The 12,557-nt window shown below is 39.3% G+C and overlaps 1 protein-coding gene across 1 annotated transcript; it reads left to right on the top strand.

The window, feature by feature from the left end:
* The first annotated feature begins 543 nt into the window (after positions 1-543).
* On the top strand, positions 544-11,939 carry COMMD6 (COMM domain containing 6). The gene is made up of 7 exons (XM_054013254.1): positions 544-614; positions 2,098-2,156; positions 2,791-2,856; positions 2,984-3,060; positions 3,600-3,768; positions 5,281-5,433; positions 7,842-11,939. Exons 1-7 carry the CDS (start codon positions 566-568, stop codon positions 7,890-7,892), a joined length of 624 nt encoding a protein of 207 aa, XP_053869229.1. The 5' UTR covers positions 544-565; the 3' UTR covers positions 7,893-11,939.
* Positions 11,940-12,557: the final 618 nt, after the last annotated feature.

Raw genomic sequence — 12,557 nt, forward strand, 5'->3', positions numbered from 1 at the left:
AGCCCCTACATGTAGCATATATCTTGTAAGTAGTAAGTCCCTCTCGGAGCGCTTTTGATTTAGTGACTGTATTGACGGAAATCTGGAGTCTCATAGAACAGGTTTAAACGTGTGTGGGAAGAAATGCCCTTTCACCCCGGGACGCCGCCAGAAACGGAAGACTTCACAGATCAAGGGCGAAGGACACAGGGTGGGAGCCCGCGAGGAGACCCAGGTCAGGCGCCCCGCGAGACAGGCTGAGCTAGACACACACGAGCAGCTGCCAGACAAGCGCCCCGGAGTCTTAGCTCCGCGCGATCGCCCCCTCCGGAGGCGCGTGGTTGATGCCGACCCCACCCCCTTGCGCTTGATTTTAACGCCATAACGAGCAACCAATGAGAGCTCGGGAGCGGGGCGGAGCACGGGCCCAGCAGCCGATAAGCGCGAAGTGTGGCGGAAGGTGACTGATGATTGGACGGCGGAGGTGCGCAGGGTGGGTCTGTAGGTGCTAACCAATGAGGGTGGCCGCTCGCGGGTGTTGTTAGCGGAAGCTGTCTGGCGGGGTCCCCGGGTGGCTGGCGGAAGGATGGCTGCCAGAGCTGCCGTGGTGGGTGCGCGGTCCCTGGAGCCCCTTGGTGAGAAGGAGGGGCTGGTGGGGCACGTGGATGGGTGGAGGTGGTATTGGGGGCTGGGAAGAGATTGATGGGATGCGTGTCGGGAGGGAGGAGTTGGTGGGGCAAAAGGGAAGGGGAGCAGAGGGCTGTGGGATGCTATATGGGGCAACGGGGGGGGAGTTAGGGTGGTATATGGAGGGGGAGTTGGGTGGGGCACAAGGTGGAGATGGGACTGGAGTTTTGTGCGTACACACACACACGAGACTATCTCCGAGCTTGACATTATGTGGCTATCACTTATTTGAAGAAACCGAATAATTCTGGATTCAGATTTTTAACAGTGAGTGTAATTAATCATTTGAGCAATTTATCTAGCGAGGTGGTAGATTCTCAATCTTTCAATCAGGACTGACATTTAAAAAAAAAGTGCTGTAGCTCAAATACAAGGTATGATAATGTTATGAGAGTTATGCAGGAGGTCAATCTAGAGAGCATAACGGTTCTTTCTGACCTTAAAATCTCTGTTTCAATGGATTCCCTTATTATTAAATTTTGCCTTTAATGCTGTCAGTAGGTATTTTTGATTAGGGTTAGTTTTTGTTCCTGAAGCAGAAATCTGGCGATAAACTCCTGTATCTTGACTGGTTTCAGAGTAGCAGCCATGTTAGTCTGTATCTGCAAAAAGAACAGGAGTACTTGTGGCACCTTAGAGACTAACAAATTTATTTGAGCATAAGCTTTCGTGGGCTACAGCCCACTTCATTGGATGTATGTAGTGGAAAATACAATAGGAAGATATATATATATACACACACACACGTGCACAGAGAACATGAAAGAATGGGTGTTACCATACACACTATAAGGAGAGTGATCAGTTAAGGTGAGCTATTATCAGGAAGAGTGAAAAAGAACTGTTTGTAGTGGTAATGAAAATGGCCCATTTCCAGCGATTGACAAGGAGATGTGAGGAACGGGGTGGGGGGGATAAACATGGGGAAATAGTTTTACTTTGTGTAATGGCCCATCCAAGCCCAGTCTTTATTCAAGCCTAATTTAATGGTGTCCAATTTGCAAATTAATTCCAATTCAGCAGTCTCTCGTTGGAGTCTGTTTTTGATGTTTTTTTGTTGTAATAGTGCGACTTTTAGGTCTGTAATCGAGTGGCCAGGGAGATTGAAGTGTTCTCCAACTGGTTTTTGAATGTGTTAATTCTTGATTTGTGTCCATGTATTCTTTTCCGTAGAGACTGTCCAGTTTGGCCAATGTACATGGCAGAGGGGCATTGCTGACATATATCACATTGGTAGATGTGCAGGTGAACGAGCTTCTGATAGTGTGGCTGATGTGATTAGGTCCTATGATGGTATCTTGACCGAAGATCTTGTTTAAAATGCAAACACTGTCAATGCAGAGGGGCTGACCTGAGATTCTTCCCATGAACTGAGAGGATTTTTTTTTATTTAAGGGCTTACAGCTAATTAATAATGTTTATATTTTTTAGATTTTGGCAGTACTGCTGATATTATTAAACTAATACCTAAGGATCTATTTGCTGAGCTAGTAAGTAATATTTCTATATTTAGTTCTTATGCTTTTGTGTAGTGTAAAATGTTTGAAGTGATGGTTATGTTACTCGCTGTTTGAGTGCAAATTTCCCTGATAGGATAATAGTAATGTCCCCCACCTTTACGTAAGTGGACCACATCCTCTAGTGATTAGTGAGACTGAGTCAATTTTGTATTTTTACAAAATACTGATTTTGCTTTTGAGGAACACAGGAACAGCTAGCCTGGCAAACAATCCCTTTCATGTTTTCTATTAAATCATGAAAAATGAACCCTTAGTGCTGGATTGTATCACTTAGTCGCAGCTCTGTGTTGTAAACAGTGCAAAGCAGGTAGGTTAGTGGTTTAAAATTTTGAACATGTATTTTCACTCTTGTGAGTTTGATGGTATGTAAATATAGTTTTAGCAGCCGCCACTGACTTAATACATCCTTTTCCTCTTCACTCAGTATATATGTAAAGTGGTGTAGCAGACTATTTGTATATTGCCACAATAGGCTTGTTCCCTTGGCCACGGTGTATTGAAACCACATGACTACACCCTCTGTACAGATATTTTTAAAGCATGATATTTTAATAACTTTACTAGTGATTGGCTGTTCGTGTAACTTTTTTTTTTTTTTTTGTAGTGTGAGCGAATTATTCAGCATCTTCACTGTCAGATCGCAGGTGTAAATACAGTAGAACTATGCCAGGTAAGTTTTTATGATTAGTGGTCATCCAAAAGCAAATCACTTACATTCATTGTATATTACATGTCACCTGAATTATAGAATGTTTATAAGACTTACATTTGTTTGTGTTCAACCATTCTGTTTCCAGAGACTTCAAACAGCTGGAGTTGAAATGAAAGTTGCTGACCTGGCAAAGATAATTAATGTTGTTTCCTTTTTATTTGGGTAAGCAAGAACCCATCCTCCCTACATTTCTTTTAATTTTATTCTTTCTTTATAGAATAAAATAAAAAAGGGGGGGGTCATAAAAGGTGGAAGGGTATAAATTAAGGCTGAGGAGCCAGAAAATTTTGACTTTGAGTAAGTCAGGGGATCTAAAGGAGCTTGAAAACTTGTATTAACTCGTTTTTTTTTTAATTAATTCATAAATCAGAAACAAAAAATCTTTTTTTCCACTTAGAATATTTATGCATATTAAAAATATATGGGGTATACATAAACGAGAGGAAATTGCTCCCTTGTGGGGACCTTGCATGCAAATTCTTAGAACAGTTTACTTTGGGGGAGATGAAGTAAAATTCTTTGCAAAAAGAGTGTGTAGGTTGCATTACACGGTTACTACAATGTAAAATATTATTCATGAACAGAGAAAACTAATGGAAATGTTTGCCTTGTTTAAAAACAAACAACCCTGGATTTCTTGAACATCATTCTTACAAAAACCTACAATTTTTTTTTTTTTTTTTTTTTTAATCTATCTACAGCACAGCGGCCAAAAACAACCTGTCTGCAGAAGAACTCTCCACTGGTCTGGGTAATGCAATCAGTATGCTGCCAAAACATGCCGTTCAGGTTATTCGCCATATATGGAATGAACAGGGTAAATCTATCATTATGTCAGAAGATGCTAGAAATATGGCAACAGTGGGACAGGTAACTAGCTCAGATTTCTGATTCAATAGCATTAACTTTCCAAAAATGTCTACTTCATGGTGGATGCTGCTGCAAAAGTGGCAAATAATATATTTAATGGACTGTTGGATGCCTGCACATTGTGATATTAGACCTGGCTAATATTAGTTTCCCCATAATACTTATAAATAGTTACAAATGCTTAAGAAACATATAGAGCTAGGTGGTTTAAATATTTTTCCAACCAGTTTAGAAGACTTCTGTTAATACTGCATTTTCATTCTGACAACATAAATAGATTTCTACTTGAAGTTGTATATTGGTTTTAATTAAAATATATATGTTATACCTTGAAAGAAGTGACTGGCTTTAAACACACTTGGCACTTTTAATTACAAAAAAGTGTTGTTTGGATATTCATACAATTAAAAGTGACAAAGTCTGTTCAAACTACGCTTCTCATAGTTGTTGGTGAGTTAAAACGAAGCTCTAATAGTTTAACTTCCGTGAGTTTTAATAACATTTGTTATTACTTAGTGTATAGCACAATAAGAGTCTGACATTCATGTACTTATGCAAAACATTCTGATATGAATTCTTACGTTAATACTTATGCAGGATCTTTATATAAACTGCTAAGGTCATGTTATGGACTTGCATGCACAAAAATCAGAAAACAGTAATTCTGACTCCTCAATGCAGATTTTCTGCTGCCAGTGCAATTTTTCATGGCAGGAGGATTTTACCCACCCATCTTTAATTGATAAAGAAAATCAAGGTAATATCATGCCTAAGTCCCTGATGAGAGACACAAGACCCTGTACTAATGCCTATATGAAACCTTTTTGCTATGGCTGCATTCTTTGTAATCTTCATGGCTTCATCAAGAATTTAGGAGGTAGTCTAGAGTTAGCTAAGAATACTTCTTTCAGAAACATACTCTGTGCGTGATGGGGGAGCCGTTGTGCACCAACAGCCACACAGATCTTGGCAGAAGAGGCATCTGTGTCTGGTGGCAAAGAAGTCCAAGACAACTGGGGGTTTCTCCTTTATTGCAGCCATTGAGGAGTGATCTTGCTTCATCTGCCTGCTCTGCCATTGAGGTCTTATACTGGGTTGTGTTGAGTTGGGCTGCACTTTGTCTGGTACCTTGCCTTCGACCTTACTGCAATGAATGACCCTACCAGGAGTACAGGACTCCCAACGCCATCACTCTTAGGGTCTTAAGTATATGCAAGCTTCTCCACCAAGTCAAGGTGGCAGCCCAAGGAGAAGATTTATTTACAAAAACATTGTACTTGTATTTTGGTGTATAGTATATAGAGCAGTATAATCAAGTCATTGTCTGTATGAAATTTTAGTTTATACTGTCTTGCTAGTGCTTTTTATATAGTCTGTTGTAAAATTAGGTAAATGTTTAAATGAGTTGATGTATCCCCTGGAAGACCTCTGTGTACCCGGAGTATAGTATAGTGACAGCAGGATTGATTGGAAGTGTTTAAAAACAGTTTGATTGCTCTTTCTTTTCTGCAGATTATAGATATTCAATGGAAACTGGGAATGGCAGTGAGCTCTGACAGCTGTAGGTCTCTTAAGTACCCTTACGTTACAATGACACTAAAAGTGGCAGAGCCTTCGGGCCAGATAATGAGCAAGTCTTTTGAAATGACAGTCCCACAGTTCCAGGTTTGTAATCCAGTTTCATACTTCTCAAAAAGAGTTGCATACAACTCTGCTTTCTTAATAGAAATGCAAATGTTTACATGTAGGACAGCACATTTGTGACATTTAATTACGTATGTACTAATGGAAAGATGAGATGTCTACATATGTTTCAGATTAAAAATCTGTGTGCTTAAGCAACTGAACCCAAACATTGTTAATTTAATAAGAACTCTCACTTAAGAATTCCAAGTTTAAAATTGCTTTGCCCTTATCAGAACCATCCCGTTTCAATGAGTAAAATTGTAACCAAAGACTACGAGATCTCTTAGTATGTTAACTCACTTGATGTTCTGTCTGGTTTGCTACCCAGCTGCCTCTCCTGCAGTCACTGAGTGTGTTTGAAGCCCAAGAGGTCTGTGGGACTGCTCCAGCCTTAAAAACTGAAATTTGAATTAAAGCCTAAAACAAAATGTTCAGGGGAAAAAAAAATCCTTAATGCTTAGAGCAATAGTCCATGCCAACAACCAGGTTGCTGGGAGTTTGGAGGGTTCTATGAGATCATCTAAAGTGGCCAGGGTCAAATGGGTAAGGACCTAGTGTATGATAAATCCTTAACCTTAAAAATTGTTTTGCATTTCTTTAGTCTTGGGCCTAATAAGAATTTTCTGGGTTCTTTTATGGTACTTAAAGAGGCAGAGGATTAGCTGCTCTTTAAGAGAGTTTAATCTGGAGAGATGGTCTCAAATTTAAACATAACTGACTTGTACATATTCCTCAAGAAGTGGAATTATCATTTAATTATAAACAAATAACATTTAAATTGTGCAACTCTTCTAGCTTTTTCAAAATAAACATGGATCTCCAAATCACTTGAATCATCATAGCTGAACGTACACTAACTTTTGGAACCATTTTTGACAGCAGCCGCTAATTAAGTCTCTTCTCCTGCTGCTCTCCCTTGCCCATGCAATAAACACTGAGAGGTGAAAGTAGACTTCCACTTGTTGAGCTTGCTGCAAGGGACTTCCTAATGCTGAACAGAGCAACCTCTCAGTGTGAATATATAGCTTACATTTTACAAGCTTACATTCATAAAAGTAAAAAAGTAGCACAAATCACTGGGAACAATGCCATTTAAAAAATAGCACTTCACTCTGAGGTAGGGGGATGTGTTGGTTTTTGTTACTAATGCTATAAATGGAAAAAAAACAAGGACGGGGGGGCGAGGGGTAAGGTGTCTGCTTGGTTTGTTTACTTTGTGTATTTGGTAACAGCATATGTGTAGTTGGTTTCACTGTGGTCTCCCATATAATCAAGTAGTCAGTCATATTCTCTTGCTTTATTGTGAGAGTCTTTCACACAACAACCAAATAACATGGTAGTAAAAAAATGTGGCTGTAAAGCCACAAAAATTGGCAGGTGTAATACTTGAAACATTGTTCTTAAATGACTAGTCAAGTTGATTTTGTTCCTCTAAAGTGCAAAAAAATCTTGGCTCTTCCCATGAAATATTGTACACTCTTTTTTTTTTTTTTTTTTTTTTTTTTTGGGCATTTGTGGACCTACTGTAACAGCCATTAAAGGATGGGTTTATTTTGGTTTAATAGCAGTAATGATACTGGTGGTTCCCCCCCCCCCCCCCCCCAAAAAAAAAAATGTTCCAGCTCTGGTGCCCCACTGTGTTCTACTAGTGCTATATCTTCTGTTCAGTCACAGCATACCTGCACACTAGTCCAATTATACTATTTCCCCCCCGCCCCCACACACAGCAATCATACTGTGGCTGGTCCTTAATTCCTTTGCTTACAGTTGCAAACTTGGGGGTGGTGGTGAGAGCTTTTGTTTAGCTATCAGAGTTCAATTATGTTAAAGGGTCATTGCATCCCCCTTTGTTTTGAAACTAAACTTCTACAAGCCTAATGATAGATAAACCCATTAGTGAAAAATGTATTAAAAAGGCAAGGGATGACTGGTGATTTTTCTGAATATAGATCCACTAGTCTCTCAGTTCTGTAGATTGGAAACTATTTAATATCTTGCTGTTCAATTGCTATGTGAAAGGGACACTGCAAACTGAATATCTAGGTTATTTCAAACTTGGGAATAAAAGTACTTTCAGGTACTACTCCTGCCAATTTCTGTGGTCTTACAACCACATTTTTCTACTTTTAAAAAATATTTTTTCTCTCCTGTTCCCAAAAGCATCAGACAAAACCACACAAATATGGCATTAGACTATAGTGAAAGTGACTTTACACAAAGTGCTGACTAATGCATAAAGCAAAGTGGAATAAAGTTCTCATATTACAGATACTATAATCTTGGGTGCTACTTGTAAACATAGGGACAGAATTCCAACAAGAAGTTGGTGGCTTTAACTACAATGCAAATTGTTAAAGTGCAGTTTAATATTGCCTCTTCTTTTTCAGGACTTCTTCAGACATTTCAAGGAAATAGCAGCTGTTCTTGAAACAGTTTAAATACTTCAAAGATACACTTTACTTGATCCACATAAGCCTTCCCATCTTGCACAAGTAATTGTGTCAATGTTTAAGGAAGGTATGTATTCTCATGGTCTTATCAGAATATTTTCCAATAGCTTCCTTTTTTTTGGATCACACTGAAAGCTTTTTTTATGTAACTTTTCTTCTAAATATATGAAAGAACAAACTCTTGTAAGGTGGCAATCTGAGTAAAAGTGTATTTAGCTCTATTCAGCCAGAAGATTGTGCTACGTAGCTAAGGACATGTCACAACCTGAGACTTTTCCTACTGTTCAACAGCGGAAGCTACGTACTGTATATAAACTCTGCAATGTGGAAACACCCATGAAAATGCTAACTGAGCAAACTACTGGAAGAAGTGTAAACCCCATGTTTACACTTTTCTCTATAAAATCATGCCATTGATGTGCACATGGAATCAATTATATCATTAGCTATGTAGAGTACATAAAATTACAGTCAGCAAGCATATTGTTAGCCATGAAGAATAGTGTCATCACCGAACTGATAAATTCCAGTTATATCAAGTAGGTTGGAAGCCTAATATTTACTCCCTTTTGTTAATTATTGGAGAACATCTTCCATCATTCTATTAATAAATGATTGTTACTTCAGTGTAAGATTAGTATCACTGAAATATTTCCATAAATCTGGATTTACTATCTCCTATTGCAGTAAATATCTCTAGTAACAGAGACCTAAAAACTTCCCTGCACAGAACTAATAACATTGACTAAGCAGAATTTGTAGGGAAGTTTACATTTTAAAAAAGTGAACGTGTGTTCAAAAAATACTTTTGAAGCAAATAGATACAGTTGATAGCACATTATTTTGTTGCTTATGTATGTTCTATAGTAAATCCAACTTTAAACTTGTGGCATTTACTTATTATTCTGATCAGCAGATTTTGTTTCCTAATTAAGCTGGAAGCTTGATGCAGTTGCATCACTTGGTCTTTTGAACTGGAAATTCGAAGTCAAGAAATGGAAACTTAAGGTCAGCCTGAGCTAAACACATCATTTACGACAATATTAAGAGTCTGACAGTCTCTTAGCTGCAGTACTTTCTCTGGTAGGAGTGCACAGGACTGCATTGCTGTCTGTCCAGAGACCAGTTGTCCTTGTCAGTCAGCAGTAAGATTCTGACTTAGTGGCTATCTGTGATCAAGAATAAGGATAACTTCAAATACGGAATAATCCAGGTTTCCATTTTTGAGTGTCTTCATATAAACTGAATAATTTAAAATGGAAGATTACAACTAAATAGAATTAGACATACTGAAAACAAAATATTCTGACATAATAAGTATGCTGCTGGTGTTCAGATCAGATCATGCTTTGCTTGTGCAGTGGAGCAAATAAGTCCTGTATGAAAACAGAATGGATGAGGGCTATCTGACTCAGGCTTTGTCTTGATGATGAGACTAGATGAAAATAGGCTGAGGCAAGCAATGGGGAAAAAATTGGCAACAGTCATCTATGTGCTACTGACAGAGGGGCTGCATCCACCATTTGACCTAGTTTCACAATATTGAAGGTGGTTGTAACAAGAGCTGCTTTTAGAAGATCAAGTAGCAGTGCCATATATATAATATATATAAAAAAGCTGCATCAGAAAGAAGGTGTGTGTGTGTATATTCTATATATATATATATATATATATATATATATATATATATATAGCTAGAAGAGTTCATCTCTTCTTTCTGATGCAGCTTTTGCTATCGTGATCCCTGCCTTTTGTCACCTCAGGACAATATGATTGAAATGCACTCTGTGTTGTGGGTGCACTCTGGAACCATTCAAACTCAAGGCTGTGCAGAGTGTATCTGCCCCTTTGAGCATAATGCGGGGAGCACAGCACCAATACTCAGTTGCACCGGATTCCAGATGAACTGGAAGATGATGGGTTTAACCTTTAAAACTAAATAGTTTAGGACCTGGAACCTTACTTGAGGGACTGTCTGTGCAGTTCAGATCAGTAGGCGTGCACAAGTGGCACTTGATTGATCTGAAAATGAGAGGAGGCTGCTTGCAGAACATTCTCTGGGAGAGGGCATGGCCTCTAGAATGTACTTCCTTCCTCATTCTGCCAGAGCCTGGGTGTCTCGGCCTGGGCATACTACAAAGTCCACTTTTTATGAGCCTTCAGGGAGATGGTACAGAGAGTCTCATCACATGGTCAGTCAAAGGATTTCTAGAAGAGCCTAAATTGGTGTTTGTAATTAGAACCTATTTTGTTTTTTTAGGCGACTGCATTTAAGAGTTTTGGGGACTGTTCTTAGACATGTGCATAGGTGACAGAAAAGTAAAATAAAAAACAAATAACAAGTTGAACCCAAAATTTGTGGTTCGACACTTGATACTTAAATTGCTGTTACAAACTCTAGTCAGACTTTGTATAGCTGATAATGTTTGTGCTGACATTGGAACGTGTGGAGAAAAGACACTTTGGTTATTGATGCCTTTTTGTCCAGAAACGTTAAACTAGCATTAATAGCAGCTTCTTCAAGTGAAGATTGAGAGTTTTGGTTACCAGTTCTGTTTACCTCTCTTCACAATATGGCAGTTGGAGCAATTTGCAGTAACCCTATTTCCAGTAGAGACAGGGAAGTGTTAGTACCATTATACAAGGCACTGGTGAGACATCATTGGGAATACCATGTGCAATTCTGGTCTCCCATGTTTAAGAAAGAGATGAGTTCAAACTGGAACAGATGCAGAGAAGGGCTACTAGGATGATCAGAGGAATGGAAAACCTGCCTTGAGAGGAGACTCCGAGATTGGCTTGTTTAGCTTAACCAAAAGAAGGCTGAGGGGAGATATGATTGCTTTCTATAAGTACATTGCAGGGATAAATACCAGGGGGAGAGAGAAGAGTTATTTAGCCAATGTTGACACAAGAACAAATGGATATAAACCGGCCAACAACTTTAGGCTCAAAATTAGGCGAAGGTTTCTAACCATCAGTGGAGTAGCCTCTGGAATAACCTTCCAAGAGGAGTAGTGGGAGCAAAAAACCTAACAGGCTTCAAGGCTGAGCTTGATAAGTTTATGGAGGGGATGGGATGATGAAATTGTCCACAATGGCATGTGGCCCATCGGCAACTGCCAGTAGCAAAAATCCCCAACAGCTGAATTTGGGACACTAGATAGGGAGGGCTCTGAGTTATTACAGATAATTCTTTCCCAGGTATCTGACTGGTGGGTCTTGCCTACAAATGCAGGGTCAGCTGATGCCATATTTGGGGTTGGAAAGGAATTTTTCCCCTGGGTCAAATTGACACAGACCCTGGGGTTTTTTCACTCTCTGGGCCATGGGTGACTTGCAGGTTTAAACTAGTGTAAATAAGGAATTCTCTATAACTTGAAGTCTTTAAACCATGATTTAAGGACTTCAGTAACTCAGCCAGAGTTTAGAGGTTATATTTCAGGAGTGGGTGGATGAAGTTCTATGTCCTGCAATGTGCAGGTCAGATTAGATGGTCATGATTGTTCCTTCTGACCTTAAAGTCTGAGTCTAAAACTGTCACGTTATGGCAACCTGAGACCATAATGCCAGAAACATTAACGAATACTTTGTGAAACGTCCCTGCATGCCAGGGTATTGAAACTTGCTGGAAGAACCCCAGAAGCCTGAGTTTGGTATGACTGTTCTGATAAATCTCAATGAACACCTTTTTGATTTATCTTGTTTTAAATAGATGGTGACTGAAAGTTGGCTATTGAGGCAAATCCCAGATGTTTTATTCAGTCATCTGTAAAAATTACAGCATTAAACAATGGAGCAATTAAATACTCAACTAAAATTTTTTAGAAATTGAATTATGTGGAATAGTGATACTGGCAAGTTAGACAAAAACAACTTTTTACTATTGTGTCTGTGGAACTAGATTTGTACCAGAATAAGTAATCCCATCTTGTCTTTAATATTACTTTCCATTTTAATACAGATTTCTATACCATGCATATTTTTGTATGTTTACAAACTAAGTTATTAAATATTTGAATAACAAATTTAAAAGTGGTCTATATTTGTTCATGACACTGGTTATTTAAATTTGTTGCATGAAAGTCTATCTTGATTCCCTTGACACAAACACTGAATTTTTTTTAATAGAACAAAAGACAGGTAGTCTTCTAACTAAACTTCTTTCCATACTGAATTAGGTAAAACTTGCCAAATTCTTCCATCTGTTTATCTTGCTGATCTCACACTGAAATGATTAGGGGAATGGAGGAATTCAAAGCTGAATTACAAAGACTACAGGGATTATTTACACCACTGAGAAATAAATATGTTGGAAATGCACTATATGAGCTTGGAAAATGATATAGGCACAGACACTGTGGGTGCTTCAGGACTGGAGCACCCATGGGGGAAAAAAAATAGTGGGTGCGCTGCACCTACCAGCAGCACCCCCAATAAGCTTCTCTTCTCCCCCCCCACCATCCCTGTGCTTCCCACCTGCTGGCAGGCCCCAACAACCAGTGCCTCTCCCTCCCTCTAGGCGCCTCCTGCCCACCATGAGCAGCTGTTCAGGGGTGTGCAGGAGGTGCTTGAAGGGAGGAGTAGGAGTGGGGGACAAAAAGGTGGGGGCTTGGGGGAAGCATGGGGTGGGACCTGAGGCAGAGCAGGGTC

This window comes from Malaclemys terrapin, chromosome 1, assembly GCF_027887155.1.
Source record: "Malaclemys terrapin pileata isolate rMalTer1 chromosome 1, rMalTer1.hap1, whole genome shotgun sequence".
Taxonomy (NCBI): Eukaryota; Metazoa; Chordata; order Testudines; family Emydidae; genus Malaclemys; species Malaclemys terrapin.